The sequence below is a fragment of the Podarcis bocagei genome (genome assembly GCF_964188305.1).
Source record: "Podarcis bocagei genome assembly, chromosome: 7".
Classification (NCBI taxonomy): Eukaryota; Metazoa; Chordata; class Lepidosauria; order Squamata; family Lacertidae; genus Podarcis; species Podarcis bocagei.
The window spans coordinates 88,560,237-88,581,473 of NC_138132.1; the positions used below are offsets into that span (position 1 = coordinate 88,560,237).

Genomic DNA, 21,237 nt, shown 5'->3' on the forward strand with positions numbered 1-21,237 from the left:
AGCAAGGATTCACAGCACCTCCGCTAAAACTAGGACCACAGGGATGCGTTTAGGGAAAGTGTGATGCATCAGCTGTTGCAAAGCCAATACAGGTTTGTAGAGCAGGTCACAGAACTGTAGAGTTGGACGAGCCCCCAAGGGCCATTTAGCCCAACCCCCTGCAATGCAGGAATCACACCTAAAGAATCCCTCACAGATGGCCATCCAAATTCTGCTTAAAAGCCTCCAATGAAGGAGTGCCCACCACCTACCCAGAGCCACGACTTCTAACATTATAAGAACAGAACTAGATTTTTCTGCACTTTCCACAATCCAAATCCAACTAAGGAACGCAGTGCACAATAGGGTTTGCTTTTTAGAAGTCTCCCATAGCATCTCATCTCCATATTAATAAGGTATTAATTTAGCATATCTGAAGAAGTGTGCATGCACACAAAAGCTCACACCAATAACAAACTTAGTTGGTCTCTAAGGTGCTGCTGGAAGGAATTTTTTTATTTTGTTTTAATTTAGCAGATAGTACCAAGCTTCTCACTTCTGCCACACTTGCATTAAAGAAGACAATTCAAGAAGGACACTGACAAACTGGAACGTGGAGCAATGGATCCAAACTACAAGAAAGAAGATTCCACCTAAACATTAGGAAGAACTTCCTGACAGTAAGAGCTGTTCGACAGTGGGATTTGCTGCCAAGGAGTGTGGTGGAGTCTCCTTCTTTGGAGGTCTTTAAGCTGAGGCTTGACAACCATATGTCAGGAATGCTCTGATGGTGTTTCCTGCTTGGCAGGGGGTTGGACTCGATGGCCCTTGTGGTCTCTTCCAACTCTAGGATTCTATGATTCTATGAAATGAGTTGAGAAATTCCTCGAGCTGTGATATTTACCTGTTCTGTACAGTATTGGAATGTGGTCAGTAGAAAGCTTGTGCTCACTCCGCACTCCAATGAGCAGGGGGCTTCCTCTCCTGAAAACAAGACATCCAGCTGTCATGGCCAATAAACACTGGTTTCTGCGTTGATTCTTCCCTTTGGAAGGCCTAATCACATTTGCAGCTTAGCTAAGTGTCAGCACAGCCAAGTTGAAGGATATAACCAAGGGGAAGAAAGTTTGGCCTGGAGATAGCAAGTTCAAGCAAAGCATCCTGTGAGGAGGGGGCAGGGCTATGGGCCTGGGGTGGGGCGTTTGTGTCAGACCAGGACACAGATCCAAGCTTCAAAATTGCACAGAACAAAAAAGATGGGGGGGGGACCTCACTAATCTGATCTCAATTATAGCCTGCAAATGGCAAACAGCACTAACTCGAGATCTATATAGTTCAGACTAGCTGAATGTTCACAATCTGTGAGATAAACTCTCAAGAGCCCTGGATTTTGAGACTGCAATGATGTGCAGACCAAGCAAAATCTTAAAAGAACCAAACTGATTACCATCTGAGGACTTGTCTGTCTTACACATATCAGATGATCCCTGGCATGCTTACTCAAAAGTCAGTACCTCTTTCACCTAATGGAACCAAGGGAACTACAGGTCTGGGTGAGGCAAGCAAAGGATTTTCAAAAGTGGTTTCCAGACCCTTCACAAACTACAATTCTCACAATTTTTTGGAGTAAGCTATAGAACTGATATGAGTGCAAACATGACTTTAACTACCCAGATTCAGCTGGAAAATACAAACAGTCATTGCAGTCAAGATGTTAATTGTTTTGCTAATTTTGAACTGTTTGTGGTACTTCATGGATAGGAGGAAAGAACATTAAAGAATGGGGTCATTTTTCTAAGAGAATATTTTTGCATCAGCAGGTAACATGAAAAACAGGGAATATTATACCATAAGGTCACATAACAGATATGGCAAAGAGAATTTCCTCCAATTCAAAATTGGCTAAAATCTATGATAGCCTATCAAAAAGACGGTGTGGGTGCACAAATAATGAAAATGGCCTAGAGAAACACAGAGCATACTACTGGGATGGTATTTACCTGGTTCCAACTGCTTGACCAGGATAGTGAACACTCTTGAATACAAGGGCAAATGCACCTTCCTTGTGGAAAAACAAACAAACACACACTTTACTTTTTCAGTTAACATCATTTAAATGTTTTAATTAAAATATTAATATGCAGCCTTTGGGAGAATACTCTTTCAAGGCAGCTTACAATACATTGCAGCTTAAAAGTCTCAGAAACAGTATACTGAGAGACCAGGGAAACCACCTAAAATTACTGAAGTACAGTATCATCAAAGCCAGGGGTCTGCAACCCGCGGCTCCGGAGCCGCATGTGGCTCTTTTACACCTTTGCCGCGGCTCCGGGGCGGATACTAGTGAGGGGAGGAGGCGCATTGTGCACCCCGAGACTCCCCACTGTGGCGGGCGCTGTACTGGCTGTGACGTCGCATGGGGGTGGTGCGTGCGGTAATCACACACCGTCCCAACGTCACGTTCCCGCCCGCCCGCCCGTTACATTGTAAGGGGCATGTACGCTGGTCACTGCATTGAAAGGGGGCATGTACGCTGGTCACTGTTTTGAAGGGGAGTGAAGAACACACACACACAAAAAGGTAACTTGTTAATTTAATGTTTATTTCTATGAGGAGGAGTAATTCTGAGGGGTCAAACAAAGAAATAATAAAAAAGTGACAAAAAAGTTATTTTTATAATGACGAGTTTTGTGGCTCCGTTTTTTTTTCTTCGGAAATGGGTCCAAGTGGCTCTTTTTATCTTAAAGGTTGCAGACCCCTGATCAAAGCCAACAGCAGAAGCAGACCAACCTTTTAGGGAAGCTATGAACAAGTGGTCAATTCCAAAGCTGTGGGGCTGCCCCTCTGGCTTCCACTGCTTTTGGAGGCAGCAAATTAAAAGGGGCCCCGCTGCTGACCTCAGGGCACCAGGAGCTCGGCACAAGTGAAGGCAACCCTTCAAATATCTCGGACACAAAACACTTTAAGCCTTTAAAAGTCAGAATCAGCATTATAAATGCACTAGTAACCAGGTCAGCTGATACAGTAGGACTATCTCATGTTCCTACCACCAATTTCCCAATAAAATTTGGGACACTGCATTCTGCACTGTCAAAAATTTCGAACCCACCTTTAAAAGGCAGCCCCAGGTACAGTGCACTGCAGTAGTCCAGTCTGAACGTGACTGGCAAGAGCCAACCTCTCTTGCTGGAGAGACAGGCCAAGCTGGTAAAATGCACTTTGTGCTACCACTGTTTTCTTGGCTTTCCCAGTTAGCATCCATGTCCAAGAGAGTGCGCTTGGTTCTCCAGGGACCAAGTAGCCCCATTCCGGACCAGCAGCCCATCAAGCGTGGGAGCAGGCAATCTCCCTACCCAGCTCTGTCTTATCTGGATTTAATCTCAGATTGTTTGCCCTCACCCACCCAGGATCACCTTCAGGATTTCAACAGGGATGAAAAGTTGGAAACAAGAGAAGGAGCTGTGTGTCACAGCTGGCAACACCTCGAGCCAAATCTCTAGAAAACGGATTGGAATCTGCTTTTCTTGTGTCCTTATGTGTTTCTCCTGGAAGTTTCATGCAGACATTAAAAAGCATGTGGAGTGGGCAGGCTAGGCGCTTGTGGCACAGTATAAGTCAACGGCCATAGGATAAAGCAGAACTTCTTCAACAGAACCTTAATTGTTCCACAAGAAAAGACTCCCAAGACCAATCTGGATGAACAGGATTTCAACACTGTGACTGACTATAACAAAAGCTGTCGAGAGGTATTATTATTATTATTATTATTATTATTATTATTATTATTATTATTATCATCCTCCTCCTCATCATTATCCCTAGTCTGAGTATCACAGGATATTCTCTAAATTAGTCAATTATCTTACATCTAGTTTGGTAAAAGCTATGAACTAACATTACTGTTGCAAACAGGATCCTGGCTCTTTCATTTCCTCTTTGCTTATCATAGAATTGTAGAGTTGGAAGAGACCCAGAGGGTCATCTAGTCCAACCCCCTGCAATACAGGGATGTCTTACATTGCTGACTAAAGCAGCTGTAAGAGAAAGCAGATTGCTCTATACCAGCAATGGACTAAGCAATTCCTGAAACCTCACCATGAAACATATTAAAAGGTCTGGTAAAACATAAGAATTGTATATTGTCTCCTATGGGTGATAAGTGTTTTACGAAAAAATGTAGAATTACCAGCTGTTGGATGACCCTTTCTACCAATGTGGTGTAGCTGATATCGTCACTTTCACGGTTGTCATACATGTACTTGACAAGTTTAGCAATTGTCTCAGTATCAGTCTCGGACTCAAATTCATAACCTTTGCTTTCCTGAAAAAACATTTAAGAAGTATGACTTGTGTTAGTCAAAACAATGGAAATATGGAACATGGCACATGGACAAGGGAATATCTACTACGCACTATTTTTGTATCATAGCAACCATATTCTAAAAATATTGCACAGGCTGCTCCTGTTTCTTACAACTGCTCTACTTTCATTCATTAATTTCAAGTTCTCCTGCTCAGAGAAAGAATCAAACAGAATAAAGGAATGCAGAAGCAAAAGTACCATGTATTGAAGGGCATGGTTCCAGCTCACTGCTGCGCTCCTACAGAAAGCAGAGCAGATGATAACCACACAATGCAACCAAGCTAGTATGGAACCCAATGGCAAAGTTCTCAAAGGCTAGAATGGGTTGGGATTCAATTTTTGTTGGTTAGGGAGGGGAAGAGTGGCAATAGCATTCTAGAGCAGCTGATAATATATCTGGTGCCACATATGACCGTAAACAATTAATAACCCCACAACCTCTTTTTGCAAAGAAAAATTCCAGAGGGGGTTGCTGTGTTGTCTGTGGCAGCAAACACCACAAAAAGTCTTGTGGCACCTTGAAAACTATTCCTGGAAGTATATTCATCTGCTCCTTATATTTCTTAATTCTACTACTTCATCTGAAGTCAATACAGTACCATTAACCTAATAGACACATGATCACAATACACACTTAAGCCTGAAAGAAATGAGAAGCAAGATAAAATTATCCAGCTTTGGTAAGATTGTAATATTCTTTATTATATAACGCCACTAATGTTCATGGAAGACGGCCCATAAACTCAGTGACAAGAGTGCATGCTTTGATTGCAGAAGGTCCCAAATGCAATCTGCAGGCAGGAAAGGGAGAGCTGCTACCAATGCTGGCTGCGGCTGTTGAGAGTTATGGTTATAGTCCAAAACACCTGGAGGGCATCAGTTTGGGGAAGCCTGGTGCAGACAGTACAGCATGAGATGAAGCAACAACCTGAATTGAGCTAAGGTGCCGTCCTGCATCCCTAAGGCACTTCACAGGGTGACACAGAAGATACCTATCAGCCCAGTGGAACATGCAATCTAACCACTCCTTAAAGTTATAGCACCAGCTCATGTAATAGATACTTCAAAGGCTTCTAAAGTGTCTCCCTTCTCAGCATCCAAAGAATGCTGGCATAATTTGGGAACAAAACAACCAGGCCCAAGTGATTCTCTCCTACGATACAAACACAAGCAGATTCAGACTTCCCACTTTGTTTAAACTCACAGCACAAGGAGCTTCACTTACCAAAAATTTCTTCAGGTCTTTGTAGTTTGTAATAATGCCATTGTGGATAACAATAAATTCTGAAACACAGGGGGAGAAAACACTTTAGGAGCTAGGATCATAAAAGAGCCTGCAAAAAAAGGGAAGCATCCCAAGAGGAGAAGAAAAGAGAGGTGTGAAGCGCCTTGCTCAAAGGCAAAAGCCTGAAACAGAAACTAGGATTCCCAAAGCCAAGCCAAGCACAAGCACATGATAGATGGATGGTCGAATTTAATAAAGAAAGTACAATCCCTGCTGGGCTGCTTAACTTAGAGTAGTTTAATGCCACCTGCTGCATCCAACTGCAGGATTAATTTACTTTATAGCAGACCCATTTACAGTTCAATTTCCTAATGTAAGAGAGAATGTAGGCCATCTTCCATGTGGGCCATTACCCAAAACTGTTTTCTGTACTAACTACACCAGGAATGGCAATTGCCTATGCTAAACAGGATGTATCAACAAAGTACAAGGTAGCCGGTAGCTCAATTTCAGCCCCGAGGAGCCTTTAGAATTAAGACACTTAACAGATTAAACAAACCCTTACAACAGATTAATGGGAATTATAACCCATGCTTGTAACTTTGGTAGTATTTTAACCTTAGTGCAATACTAACAGCAGGGCTTTATAGCAGTCATTACAGTGCCTCAGATCACAGGTTTTTTAATCTAGAAACAATATAATCAGTGAGTACTCAAATTTAACCTTTTCTGAAAATCTCTATAAGGTAATATATGATTTATTCTGTAATACTCAACTTACTTTTTTAAAAAACTATTTTAAAAGCATTATCATCTGTGAACATTCTGCATATTTAAAAGGAGTTGAGACCAGCCTTGTTTTTAACTTGAAACAGTCTTTAATCCATAAAAGAACTAAATTCTGTTTCCCAATGCAGCTGATTTTTGGTTTGTTGGGGTTCTGCGGTCTGACTATCTGCCTCTTCCCACCTGGAAATAAAGGCTAAGACCACTAAGATTTACTTCTTACATGTCTTGTTACCTGGTACTTTGTTCAAGAAGATGAACACAGCTGTCCAGGAATATTGCCTGCCCGACACTTTATCAATTCTGAACAGCCATCAGAAGCTAGGACAAAAGTCAAAGCGTCACCTCATCCCTCACACCCACCAAAAAGTAACAGCGGTGTCTTACCATTATTTTTATCGGATCGCTGTGGGTGGCTGTTGACAGGATTGGGCTCGCCGTGGGTGGCCCATCTGGTATGGGCAATTCCAAGATGCACATCAAACTCAATGTCCAGGTCCATATCCTGTTGTTCTATGTAAAGTGGGGAAAAGTTCATTCCTAAGAGGATCTCCTACTCTTATTGAATGGAGGGAAAGGTTTCAGCTGACATCACCCACTGGCTTCAGAAATGCAGCTTGAGGCTTTACGAAGTAGGCCAAGGCTTTCAGGCTACTCTTTCCTAACATTTACAGGTCTTTTGCATGTGTTAAGTGGTCCACTTCCACCAACACATAAATTATAGGTGGGGAAACTCTGGGCTAAAGGTCAAATGTGGCCCTTCAGACCTCTCCATCTGGCCCTCAGGAGTCTCCCCAGGCCACTACCCCCATACCAGCCATACTCTGCACCCTGCTGGAGTGTTTTGGCCTGGCTGAAATGTGTATCTCAGTTCTAATCACACGCCCTGCTGATCTGGATAGCAGACAGAGAGGGGCATGAGTAATTGTAGAAAGCAGCCTCATGAACAAAGGCAATGTTTAAATTCATTACTCTACCACCTTTTTCTTCTGGCTCTGCCCATCATTGGCATGTGTTCCCCTGGAAGGATGTCCAGAAGGGAATGTGGCTTGGGACAAAAAACGTCAACCACCCCAACCTAAGTTCTGACTAAAGCCAGCCAACTCAGTCAGCAACATTTAAGATAAAAGTAAGTCCACAATGCAGAGGTCCTCCACCATGACTCTCTGAAAACAGCCATAGTTTAAAACAAAGTATTAGCCACAATATTAGCACACGCTGTTGTTTACTGAATAGAGGGCATTGAACGGAACGCAAAACATGAGACGTTTGCTTCTCCATTGTTTACCGGTTTCCCACCCAGAGATCATACCAATTTAATACTTGCATTTTTCTAGTACATAGAAAGTTAAGAAAAGACCTTCTTATTTTGTGGCTGTATCAATTTACCATGCTTAGAACATCAACATTTGATTTAAACAATTCCTAAGACCAGCAGCAACAGAAATATATAACTGCTGTATAAACTAAATCATTGGCTGCTATATGAACAAGGATTCTACTCACACATTCCATTTTAATTCTTTATTTTTGTCTTTACTGCAAATTCCCTAACAGCTGAACTATGGTTTGTATGTGCCCTCCAATGCAGGACTGCAAACCAGCTTCCATCCATGGTTTGGTTGGTGGTGCCAGTTTGGAGAGCAAGCCCAAAACATAGTTGGCTAGTTTAACAGCAAATTCTGGTTTGTGCTAAAGAGGAAGTAACTTGCATTGGAGCACATAATGCAGGCATAGGCAAACTCCGGCCCTCCAGATTTTGGGGACTACAACTCCCATCATCCCTAGCTAACAGGACCAGTGGTCAGGGATAATGGGAATTGTAGTCCTACACATCTGGAGGGCCGGAGTTTGCCTGTGCCTGACATAATGTGAGGGATGGAGGGGAACACGTGTGAGGCCACTCAAGCAGCATCAAGCCATGGTTTGGTGACGCATGTGAATAAATCCACTGTTGGGAACTTCAGTAGTTTCTCGCTATCTGCTGTTATCAGTTTATAGGACACTAGTTTATCAGTAACAGACAAGAAATGAGGTCTCAGCTGTCTACTCTGGAAGGAGATGGACAAGACAATGCAGAGTATGTGAATTCCACTATCTTGTGAACACTTTTTCTTCATGCACACTCTCCGCTACAATTCTCCCTATTCATGCTACCTCTACTATAACCAGAGAGAGAGGGGAAGAGTCTGTGTTCCAAAGGTGACTGAGAATGTCTGAGTCTAACTGGACAAAGAATGACCCAACAACAAGGGATCATGCTATATCTCTATATTTGCTCTCAACAGGCAAGGCAGACGTGCAGGAAGGATTAGTAAATTCGATTTTTCTGAGAACTGCATAATAAAAATGAATATATAGTTTATCATTTAGTATACCAATGAGCACAGAATGTGTTGGGAAGTGTTTTCAGTTTGTACCTAACAATGCATTGAAAGACGGCTGCTGAATGGTATTGAGATCAGGAACAAAGACCACCAAAGGGTGGATTGTGTAGGACTGGACTTACTGTTCACTTCTTCATCCAAAGCCTTCACTTTCCCCTTCTTTTTGATGAGTGCAATTTTGCCAGCATTGGCCTCCCAGTCTTTATCATTGCCTCCATCAATTCCAACTCCTAATACACAGAAAACTTAAGGTGAATCACACACACCTCATTTGGCTTGAAATATTAATTGGTCTGCTTTCCAAGATCATTAACCTAACTTCCACAATCATTTTTCTACAGGCTAGAATAAAATTGCAGGGTTTCAGAACATTATGGCTGTACATAATTACAAGAAAAGCCAGTGCAAGATTTAGAAACATAACATTGCCTAGGTGTTCCCTTTTAGCCATTGGGCTGCATTGCTGGGACGTTGAAGAATATCCAAGCATTCCAACTGCACAGGGTCAGTTACCGTATTTTTTGCACCATAGGATGCACCGGACAATAGGACGCACTTTGTTTTAGAGGGGGGGAGAACAAGAAAAAAATATTCTCCCCCTCTCTGCCCAGCGCCCCTTCAGTGGAGGCGCTGCACAGAGAGGGGGAGAACTTTCCCCCTCTTGTTTTCCCGCTCTAAAACAAGGTGTCGTTTAAGGTGCGTTCAGGCGGCTACCTTGGAAGCCTGGAGAGCGAGAGGGGTCGGTGTGCACTGACCCCTCTCGCTCTCCAGGCTTCAGGTTCCTTTCGACCTGCTCTTTGGGGCGGGGGAAGCCCACCACCAGCCCCAAAGAGCAGGTCAGGGAGCAGCGGAAAGGCGCAGCGGAGTGCCTCCTGCCATAGCCGCGCGTCACCTCTCCAGCCGGGAGACGGTTGCAGGGCTATGGCTTCTTTAGCCCCGCGCGCTCGCTCTCTCCCGGCTGGGGAGGTGACGTGCGGCTACAGAGGCTCCTGCCATAGCCGCGCGTCACCTCTGCAGCCGGGAGAGGGTCGCGGGGGGCTGCTTTAGCCCCGGCGCACTCTCCCGGCTGGAGAGGTGACATGGGGCTGTAGAGGTTCCTGCCATAGCCGCGCGTCACCTCCCCAGCTGGGAGAGGGGCGCGGGGCTATGGCGTCTTCGCTCCATAGGACGCACACACATTTCCCCTTCATTTTTGAAGGGGAAAAAGTGCGTCCTATAGAGCGAAAAATACGGTATGTTAGCCGTTAGACTCTTGTCAAACAATACAGCTTCTGTGAGGAAAATGACATTTCTTTCATTGGGAAAAGACATCTCAAAAAGCCTAGTGAGATTTAAACTTCATCCAAATACCTGTGCACATAACAGTTTATGTCGAAGATATACAACTAAACATGTAAACTTGTTGCATGTGAAATGAAAGGTGGAATAAGTCACACCAAGCCTTGCTTCTTACACACTGAGACCATGAATTTACTGGCAACCACATACTTTTAAAACCATATCCACAGAAAAAAAGTTTGAAAGATAAGGAATCCAAGGACAGGGTGAGCAGCTTACCAGCAGAGTCATATCCTCTGTACTCCAGTCGCTGAAGCCCTTTGATGAGGGTCTCCAGGATCTCCCGTCTTGTCCGGGGAACATGGTAGTTCAGGTAAGCAAAGATGCCTGCAAGATTGATTAAAAATTAAAACAAAGACTATATACATACAATACCGCATTTCACTTTGTAACCACAACTATGAACTGAAACAACGCTTGTGTAGGATTTCTATTAGCACAGCCCCCAAAGTGTTGTAAATAAACTCATTTTTAAAACAGAAAGAATGTAAAAGCAACTGCAGGGACGAGAGAAGGATCCATTAAGAAGGGGTTTTTTGAAGGAAGGATGGGATATAAATAAAATAATAAATAAAATTTAAAAAACATTTAAAAGTATAAAACATATTCTAGATGAGTGCAATGAAGTGGCTCCACTCTGCAAACTCTAGAATGGAGTGCAAGGATGTAGGATAAAGAATTTTGAGTTTGCATTACAGCCTTCCTTCAAACCCCCCCCCCAAAAAAAACCTTCTTTGATTCGGTCCTAGAAAATCTAGCAGGCTTCTTGTGGATTTTTTAAATTATCTCAGTAGCTCCAGATCCCCTGATTTAGGCCTCATCTCTGCTACCATCTGCATGAGAAAAAATACACCGCACATTCTGGAACTTTTACTTTTTAGACAATGTAGGATATATTCAGTGCTAGTTCAAATCAGAATAAACCCAATGGGTCAACCCCAAGCAATAACAAATCCATGGATCCCACAATTCCTGGGAAGTCTCAGAAAATAGCACCTGGAAAGTCAATAATGTGCTCCTACCTCTCAAGCACAACAAATGAGTTGCCTTGTCACAATAATGACTTGCATGCTCAATATATACCGCATTTGAGATTTATAAGGAAATCCCTTATAATCTCCATGCATGAACTCCCTCTGTGAAAGGGCACTGCCATACTCACACTTTCTTAGAAAGTGGGCAAGGCACAAGAAACAGGGGAAGAAGCCGGGTGGGGAGCTTAAGTCATGATATTCCAGTTTATCAAGATTTCAGACAGGTTGTCAACTCCCAGTGGCTACAAGGAAGTGTTCAATTTCATTATAGCCAACAAAGTTAGTAATTACGAGCACTTCACTGCAGTAAAGCATTCCAACTCAAGAGAAGAGCTTTGGAACCCTTCCCATCCCAATATAACTAAGAAAAAAACAAAGAAGAGACTGGTTAACTTTTGGAACTGGCACAATTGATCTTGCTGAAAGTCTGTCTATCCCACCTGGTGCTCTTCTCCTTAGACATGCTCCAATATTGAAAGTCAGATGCAAGAAAAATGCATGAACTGGAGGGATGTAAGCAATGGGGAGAGACCTCGCTACTCCCCCACCCCTTTCTACGTAACTGGACTGGAGGACATCTGGGTGCTGTCCTCGCAACTAGACTGAGTCTCAAAATTCTCATTCTTGCCTAGGCTAATCCTTACAGCAGGGGTAGGCAACCTAAGGCCCGTGGGCCGGATGTGGCCCAATCACCTTCTCAATGTGTCCTTTTATTTAAAATGCATCTCTGGGTTATTTGTGGGGCCTGCCTGGTGTTTTTACATCAGTAGAATGTGTACTTTTATTTAAAATGCATCTCTGGGTTAATTGTGGGGCACAGGAATTCGTTCTATTTTTTTATCCAAAATATAGTCCAGCCCACTACATGGTCTGAGGGGTGGTGAACCGGCCCACGGCTGAAAAAGGTTGCTGACCCCTGCCTAACAGTGACCACCCCCAGCAGCAACCGTTCACATTTCTTTCCAATTCTAGCCCTTACCTCTCAAAAAGGTGCACAGCTGGCCAAAAAAAAACCCCTCCTAGAATGACCAAGGGAGCGGATCTCTTTTGGGAAGCCATTGCAAAGACAGGGGGCCACCACTGACAAGACCATGGGTAGGCAAACTAATGTTGACCTGTGATCTACCAGCAAGCATATCTTTGGCTCTGGTGAGAGCATGGAAACAGAGAGAGACACACACCCCACATTTGCACCATGCCTAAAGAAGTGCCAGCCTTATACCACAAGCCTTGGAGACACCCAAAAAGCTGTGGGATTTCTTAGTTAATATGGCAAGCCAACACTGGTTGACCCCAGGGGGAAAGAAGCACATTCCACAGATTTATTGTTCGTGGCTAGGCAATATATTGATATATTGTTCAAAACCAGTTTGAAGACCCTATCGTGCTATTGGTTTCATAATTTTTGGCTGGATATTGCAAATCATTCTGATGCATGGCTTTTTTCATTTTGCCCAATCTCAAAAAAAGAAAGACGTTTTCAAACTATTTTTAAGGAAATTCGCCAACATTTACACTTCCAACATGGGTTGCCATACGTCCAGAGTTTCCCTGACATTTCAGTGCTTTCTACTCAGACATTGTTTCCAATGGCCAAATCCCAGCTATGTCTGTGAAACTTTGGACATATGGCAACCCTACCTTAGCCCTTGCTCCCTCCAAGTGTACAAGCACTACACTAATTTTAAGGTGTGCTGCTAATCACATATTTTTACCAACTAAACATACACAGCACACTCCCAAGACCACTTCCTCATTTGCATGAGTTGAAAAGAAGAAAGGAAGTAAAATGTTACAGTTAAATAAATTTACTCATTCAGCTCATAAATAAGATCATAGTCCATAGGAGGAAATGTTCTCTATGTAAATTCTGTGATGACAGGGTTGAAAATAAGTTCCCAAGAAGAACTGTTATTAGCTCATCTAGAGAGCCACCTAAAAGGGGCAGATGGAAAGAAGAATCACTAACTTTTGGCAGGTCAAAGCTCTCTACCTTATTGTTTGGAAGCAAATATAATTTGTCACCTAAAGTACAGTAATATATTACAAAATTACAAGAATCAGTGCCCAACCTCCTAGCAGCTATTTCACATAGCTGTCACATCCTATACAGTGGTATCTTGGGTTAAGTACTTAATTCGTTCCGGAGGTCCGTTCTTAACCTGAAACTGTTCTTAACCTGAAGCACCACTTTAGCTAATGGGGCCTCCTGCTGCTGCCGCACCGCCGGAGCACAATTTCTGTTCTCATCCTGAAGCAAAGTTCTAAACCCGAGGTAATATTTTTGGGTTAGTGGAGTCTGTAACCTGAAGTGTATGTAACTTGAAGCGTATGTAACCCGAGGTACCACTGTATTTCCAATATGTTTTCCTTTGTAAGTTTTCCAATAGGTAACTTCTGTAAGGCTAGATATCTGTGCTAATAATTACTACTGGCGGTGCAGGGGCTCCCAAAGTTTCAAACACTAGGAAAGCATAGACCAATGCAGTCAGCAGAATGCAAGGCTAGCACAAGGCTGTCCATGGGGGTCTCCAGACATGGCCCCACTCAGAGCTGCGTAAAGGGCAGTTTGCAACTCCAAAACGTGTCTGGGGGCAACTGTGATTCACCATAGATAAAACAGAAAATTGTATAGCTAAACTTCAGACCATACAACACCAACTGGCCATGTTCTCTGCAGCATTGCTGGAAGGAGTCTTCCCCAACCTACCTGGAGAGATGGTGGGGATCAAACCAGGGACCTTTGGCACGGAAAGCAGAAGCTCTGCTACTGAGCTATCATCCTCCCTATTAAAGTAGTTTATTTCCTGTTGTCCCTCTTCTGAGAGAGCCCAGTTAGAATTCACAAATTCAGCTGTGTTCAGCCATGACTACTGCAAGTCACTACTTCAGAATTCAAATAAAAATTGGGGGGGTTAAGAAGGGTTGTGTTTGTGTAACCTTGAAGTCAAAAGAATTCTATAGGCCTCCTTAGCTTGATAAAGGTCCGTATAGTTAAAGCCATGGTTTTCCCAGTAGTGATGTATGGAAGTGAGAGCTGGACCATAAAGAAGGCTGATCGCCGAAGAATTGATGCTTTTGAATTCTGGTGCTGGAGGAGACTCTTGAGAGTCCCATGGACTGCAAGAAGATCAAACCTCTCCATTCTGAAGGAAATCATCCCTGAGTGCTCACTGGAAGGACAGATCCTGAAGCTGAGGCTCCAATACTTTGGCCACCTCATGAGAAGAGAAGACTCCCTGGAAAAGACCCTGATGTTGGGAAAGATGGAGGGCATAAGAAGAAGGGGACGACAGAGGACGAGATGGTTGGACAGTGTTCTCGAAGCTACCAGCATGAGTTTGACCAAACTGCGGGAGGCAGTGGAAGACAGGAGTGCCTGGCATGCTCTGGTCCAGGGGGTCACGAAGAGTCGGACATGACTAAACAACAAAGCTTGATATCAGCAAGAAATTGGAAGCTACCCAGCAGAAGGAAGAGCAGGTGCTTGTTTCACTCCTGGTGGCAACACCTGGCTGTGAAACATGAGGGTTCAGCTGGTGGGTTGAGACCAGAAACTCGACTGCAGCCCAGCCTAAACCAGATTGGTTCAGGTGCTACACTTCCTTTTGCACTTGTTTAAGGTATGGGTTAAGCTTTCTGGAAGACGATAAAGAACACAGCAGAATGATAGAATGCAGGGGAAATTTAAAAGGGGGGGCGGTGAGAGAAAGGAACAGAGAGAAGGTAAAGAATGACCACATGCAACAAAAATGTTTTAGTTGGCCCCATAGCTCATACTGGGGTTAAGAGGCACGTTGGAGAGAGATCCTTTGGATATGACAGTTGCTATGAGAGCACTTGTGCTGAAGGGCAGGATAAAAATTGCTCAGACAAATTAATGTCAACAGTAGAAATATTTATTTCACTGCAGATGTTAAACAGAGCACCAGTCTCTACACTTAGTCAAACCAAATGGTCAGAAATGAACACTGTGTGCTCTACTAGGGTGGACAATTTCACAGCAAGTCAGGTCCCAAACTTTAGTTGTGCACTGAAAACCAGAACAAACTACCCATTTACGAAGAGCCAACAATCTCACTCTATTTTGCTGAACAGGAAAAAACTGCTCTGTCAGTTCGGGCATTTCTTATTTACCTATAAATCAATGCTTGGAATCTGCTCTTAGTCCTGTAGTCAACCCCCCTCTCCCACCCCTGGCAGTGTAACCCACTAAGCTATGAATAATGTATCAGATTTTGAAATTATTCCAGTTTGATGCTGCACCAGTTTAATTATTAAAAGAAAGTCATCTTGTAAGATTTGCTCCCATCCTTACCTCTGCAGCAAGTTTAAACTGGTTATGAGTTTCACATTCACCTATGAACAAGGCATATATCTGCTACACTGGTTTGTCCCGACATCTACATTCTACCTGGGCTGTTAACAATAGATGAATTATACTTATTCCATCAAAGAATAAGCAAGTGAGATACAGAAAGGTCAGGGTAAAGATAAAACTGCAAGGGCAATAAACCCTACAATTTCAACCATGCAAGAGAAATAATCCCCTCAGAAATATGACCAGAACAAATGGCATCGGGCATTGTCAGTCTCCATCACTCTAAAGGCACGAAATTTTGCTTTCTCATTTTGGAACAAGACAGTCAAGAGGCTATAACTGTATTCAGAAATATTTTAAAGGATATGTTTGTAGACAAAGAACAGATTATGCTATGCAATCTGAGAATCCCACACATTCCCAAGATTGAATTCACAGAAAGACTTGAACTGTGCTCACAGCAAACTATTTATAGCATAAATTGCCTATTCTATTCTTAGCATTGCCCCATTTTCCATTTTCTGAGGCAAATTTGCATAGCATAAAATGCACATGAGCAAACTGTGACTGCAGCTCTTCTTCACTTTGCTCTTCAGGAGAAACTTCTCGGGAACCTGTGTCCCACATCAAAAAACCACCACACCAATACCTGAAGGTGACAGAGTACAATAGAAATCCTTACGTGTTAAGAAAGCCGAAAAAATAGTGGATATATGGGGAAGTTGATATATGGCAGAGCATTTTCCATCTCCAACACCTTCCATGTGCAGCTGGAAAAGACTCCTGCTATAAACCCAGGTGAACCACTGCCAGTGTGGACAATTGTCTAGATGGGCTGGGATTCAATAAGCACATATAGACCTATGCCACGTCTGCACACCAAGAGAATGCAAATGATAATTCAGGGCTCAACCAGAAGGTCCTGGTTCAATAGGTGGCCTCAAGCAAGCCAGTTTTGCTTTTCTTCAGCGCCTAGTCCTTTGGAATATGGGGAGAATCATACTGACCAATTTAACTTAGAAGGAATTTGTAAGGATGAGTGGGGTCATGTGTTTTGATTTAATTTATTTCGTAAAATTCATATACTGTTTGAAGCAGTTGATAAATGTATGCACGTGAACACAAAAAGAGCTATATACATACACACTTCCAATATTATTAAAATAATAATGAGGCAGTCTTATCATTAAGTTCTCTGGAAAAGTTCGGCGGGTGAAGATCAGGGAGCCTCATCTGTAGTTGCACCCTTTATGGATTTAAGAATAGAAGAAGGGCCTGCTGGATCAATCCAACATCCTGTTCTCACAGTGGCCAACCAATGCCGGCCCGGCGGGAAACCAGCAAGCAGGAATGGAGCACAAGAGGCCTCTCCTCTCCTGTGGTTTCCAGCAACTAGTCTTCAAAAGCATTGCTGCCTCTGACCATGAATTGTTAGCCCTTTCCATCCTGACTTTTTAAAGCCATCCAAGTTGGTGGCCATCACTGCCTCCTGGAGGAGTGAGTTCCATAGTTTAACTATGCACCACATAGTGGAACATCATCACCAGAGATATGTGCCTAGCATCTCTTCTTTATACTTTTATTATGTCTTTTTTGCTGTGCTCTGAAGTGTTTCTTTTCTTTCTTTCTTTTTGGTGTTTTAAATATGTCTTTCATGGTAGTCATCTCACAACATTTTTAAAAAGAAAAAAGGTGCAAAAATATTTTCCCCCATTTAATCTCTTATTAGCAATGATCTTATTAATGATGATGCCTCTGGAATTGATCCAAACACCCCTTGCCTTTTGCCTACATAAGAGGACTCTCTTTTCTTCTTCCACGTCCCCTCTTCTTCTGTGCCACATTAGAAGTTGCTTTTGAAACTCAATAAGGTTAAACAGCACCTTTCAACACATCAAAAGGATGTGCTTGTAGGCAAAGTGCAAACACAACGTCAAATGGGGATTAAATGAAATATTAAATCTTTCTGGAACCACCGTAAGCAGCTCAGTGCACAAAACAAACACCATGCAAAGAGTAAAAACCTACATGCAAGCCAGAGATACAGAAGCAGCCCTTCCACCTACCAACACCAGCACCACTGGCAAACCCTAGCTTCAGTACAAGTTGCTAGAAAGGCAGACAGCCCTGAAGTTGGTGTGGAGTAGCTCCTGAACAGGCAAATCTGCTTTTCTACCTGTCTACCTGCCTGACACACACCTATGCTCTTCCTCTACAGCACGGATGGCTGCCACCCCTTCCCACCCCTTGTTCCCCTTTATATTTCTAGGTTAACATATTGCCATATTGTTGTATTTAGCCACCCTAAGCTTAACGGAAAACGAAGTTGAAACTATCTCCCTGCTGAATTCTGCCAATTCACCCCCTTCCTTATCATCAGCAATCTAAACCCGCTTTCCCAATATCACACACTCGTCTACTCTCATGCTAATTTCCCCACAAGCCTCACTTGCACCAGTCCCTCAAGACATTTGTCCCCTTCAACTTCGCACCCGCATATGATTTAGGCTGTAAGCTCCTTGGGGCAGAAACCTGTGTTTTGCTTATGCTACTGGTCTTCAAAGCACCACAGACCCTAATGCCACTACTACTACCTCTACTACTACAGTACTGGGTCACTACAGTGGTACCTTGGGTTAAGAACTTAATTAGTTCTGGAGGTCCGTACTTAACCTGAAATTGTTCTTAACCTGAAGCACCACTTTAGCTAATGGGGCCTCCCGTTGCCGCCGCGCAATTTCTGTTCTCATCCTGAAGCAAAGTTCTTAACCCAAGGTACTATTTCTGGGTTAGCGGAGTCTGTAACCTGAAGTGCCTGTAACCTGAGGTACCACTATTACTAAACCAGTTGTAGAGCTCCCCCCCCCCTCCTCATTATTTTCCTGATTTTGCTTTATAATAAATAATAATAATAATAAATTTTATTTATACCCCACCCTCCCCAGCCAAGACCAGGCTCAGGGCAGCTAACACCAGGTATACAAACAACTGATTAAAATACAACTTATTTAGGTTTCCTAATTGTTCCGCAATGTTCAAACATGAGGTTGCCTGTAAACAAACCATCTCTCTCACCCACCTGATTTCCATCTGCACATTGACACTGTCCCCACTACCCTCCTAATATCTCCCTTCCGAACCACCCTGAAGGCGAAGGCACTCTGCACATGCTCAAGAGAGCCAGCGTCGGACTTTGGACAGGGGAGGGGGAGGCCGGGCTAAGCCCCTGGGTCTTTCCCTCTCTACAATGATGGGGAAAGAGTTGGAGGAGTAAAGCAAGTTAGGTGGAGGAGGAAGCAGCTCAGAATGGGGGCCCAGAAGAGAGGGCCTGGCCTTGCCCCCCCTCCCCTCTTCAGGCGCACTCTGCACATGGGCTGAGGAAAGGCTACTGCATGCGGCCGTAGAGCACGAAGGGTCCCGAGGGTCATCTAGCCCAACCCGCTGCCGTTTGCCCTGAGGGAAGCGGGCAACCCTTTCGAGAGAAGCCGCCTCGCCCTGGCTTTGGCCCCTCAGCATCGCCCACCTCGCCAGCCTTCCCGGCGGGGCAGCCTCCATCCCTCCCTCCCCACCGGCCGCCTTCCTTCCCTCCTTCCTCACCGCACATGGTGGCGCCTGAGGAGACCGAGCAGGGCGGCTGGGAGGCTGGACAGGCGCTTCCTCGCTGACGGGCCGGCGGGGACTGGCGGCTGAGGAGGCGGCGGCAGCGGCGGCAACGGCGTCTCCTCCTCCTCCTCCTCCCGCGGACAGAGGAGCGGCGGGCGAGGGGCGCAGGCTCCCTGCCTGGCCCGCGATTGGGCCCGGCTCGGCCTAGCGGGCCCGGCTCCTCCTCCGCCTCCGCCTCCGCCGCCTCACGAGGCCTCCGGGCTGCCGTGTCACTCGGGGCGACGTGGCAGCCGGATCAGCATCCGCCTCAGGTGGAGCAGGCCGGAAGGGCCGCGCTCGGGCGGAGGGGGAAGGGCGGGGGGCTCCAGGCCGGGGCCCGACGAGGCGCCCCCTTGGCGTTATTGTGATCAATAAGGTTAATGTTACCATTCTGGGTCCCCTGGTTGGTGGTGGCTCGTGGCCCGGGCAAAACAATGCGCCCCTTGGGGGCTAATAAGGCACCCCCCCCCCCCATTTGGGGTTAGATTCAGGTAGGGAGCCGTGTTGGTGTGACGCTGTAGAAATATATAAAAAAATTGTCCAGTAGCACCTTAGAGACCAAGTAAGTTTGTTCTTGGTATAAGCTTTCGTGTGCATGCAACTAAGTTTGTTATTGGTATGAGCATGCATGCACACGAAAGCTTATACCAAGAACAAACTTAGTTGGGTCTCTAAGGTGCTAACGGACAATGTATATAGACTGGTAATAACAGCAGTCCCCCAAGGCGGTTGAAATATATATATATTTCGACACCCTTTGGGGATTGCTGTTATTACCAGTCTGCTTTTTTGTGACTCTAGGTTGCAGCAAAACGAGATGCCCCTTTAGGGGTTATCATAATCATTCTGCTTTTTGATGGTGACACTGCAGCAAAATGAGGCGCCTCTTTGTGTGTGGTTGTCGTTATCATCAGTCCGCTAGCTGGTGACTCCAGGCTTGGGCAAAATGGGGGCTATTTATGTACAGTAGTACCTCTGGTTACGTACTTAATTCGTTCCAGAGGTCCGTTCTTAACCTGAAACTGTTCTTAACCTGAAGCACCACTTTAGCTAATGGGGCCTCCTGCTGCTGATGCGCCGCTGGAGCATGATTTCTGTTCTCATCCTGAAGCAAAGTTCTTAACCCGAGGTACTATTTCTGGGTTAGCGGAGTCTGTAACCTGAAGTGTCTGTAACCCGAGGTACCACTGTATTTACTACCCTTCACTTTTTGACTTTTCATTTCGTGCCTTTTGCCTCAAGATCCCAGGGTGGGATAAGAACACACTATGAAATCAGTTTTAAAATAATTTGCCTTTCCTTCTTTGCCACAGCACCAGAGCATTGTGGGGCGTTTTAAAACAATGCCTCCGGCAAAACTCCAGAGTTGCTCGTTGCAGCTTCATGGAGCCTCCATGCTCAGCTACAGTCTTATTGCCCAGTACCTGGTGCAGGGGACAAGCAGCAAGGAGTGGTGGTGGTCCAGTAGCCACCTTCATGCCCCCAACTGATTGCGAAGGGGTCTTGCTTGGCCTGCCCTGGCAGCCCTACCCGTTCTCCCGCTTAAAAGAGGCAGGTGGCAGAAAAGGCCCCCTGGAGCCCTTCCATACTGGAGAATGGCCATCAGTCCCAAGAGACAATTCTAGGCCAGGCAGGCTAATGGCCAGAGGTTGTGTAAGGCAACTTCTTGTAGCGACTGTGGGCCAATGTGGTGCAGTGGTTAGAGGGTCGAACCTGGACATGGGTGAGACCACGGTTCAGATCCCCCCTCTGCCATCATGAAGCTCAGTGGGTGACTTTGGGTCACAGACGCTGCGTCTCAGCCTAACCCGCCTCACAGAAAGGGGACAGCCATGTATGCTGTAAACGTGGGATGTGATTTAAATAAATCACGTGCATGGCAACAGTGCACTAGGTGCTGGGGGCGCACAGCAGGAAAGGGCAACCTTTTGCATGCCTGGTTTGTGAAGCTGGTCTACACTAGAAACAGAATCTTCCCCAACGTTGCTTCACCTTCCTTCCCATGGAATGAGCCTCACCACACTTGGTGGTGTTCTGGTTTGCCATTCATGCACGTTAAAGAGTCCCTCACTGTGGAAGCAACGTATTCCGATTTCAACAAGGCCTCCTTTGATATTTTTGTTCAAGTTCTAGCGTTGACAGGGAGAAAAAAAATTCTATCC

At 44.7% G+C, this 21,237-nt stretch overlaps 2 protein-coding genes across 6 annotated transcripts in view; one reads left to right on the forward strand and one right to left on the reverse strand.

Annotated features, from left to right (window-relative positions):
* The window catches only part of GFPT1 (glutamine--fructose-6-phosphate transaminase 1), a 44,657-nt gene extending 25,334 nt beyond the window's left edge, over positions 1–19,323 (reverse strand). Inside the window, exons 1-8 of one of the 5 annotated variants that reach the window (XR_014010298.1) lie at positions 19,031–19,226; positions 10,298–10,405; positions 8,863–8,970; positions 6,741–6,866; positions 5,568–5,626; positions 4,166–4,300; positions 1,980–2,041; positions 884–963 (exon numbers count right to left, since the gene is read on the reverse strand). Coding sequence is in view for 4 of the 5 variants with exons in the window: in XM_081203037.1 (XP_081059163.1) it covers positions 884–963; positions 1,980–2,041; positions 4,166–4,300; positions 5,568–5,626; positions 6,741–6,866; positions 8,863–8,970; positions 10,298–10,405; positions 19,031–19,037 (685 nt within the window). In the remaining variant the exon portion in view is untranslated. Of the gene's footprint in view, positions 1–883; positions 964–1,979; positions 2,042–4,165; positions 4,301–5,567; positions 5,627–6,740; positions 6,867–8,862; positions 8,971–10,297; positions 10,406–19,030 lie in introns of all 5 variants that reach the window. The other 4 variants (XM_081203037.1, XM_081203034.1, XM_081203035.1 and 1 more) reach the window with 4 other exon arrangements.
* The window catches only part of ANTXR1 (ANTXR cell adhesion molecule 1), a 204,533-nt gene that overhangs the window by 170,883 nt on the left and 12,413 nt on the right, over positions 1–21,237 (forward strand). The window lies entirely within an intron of this gene.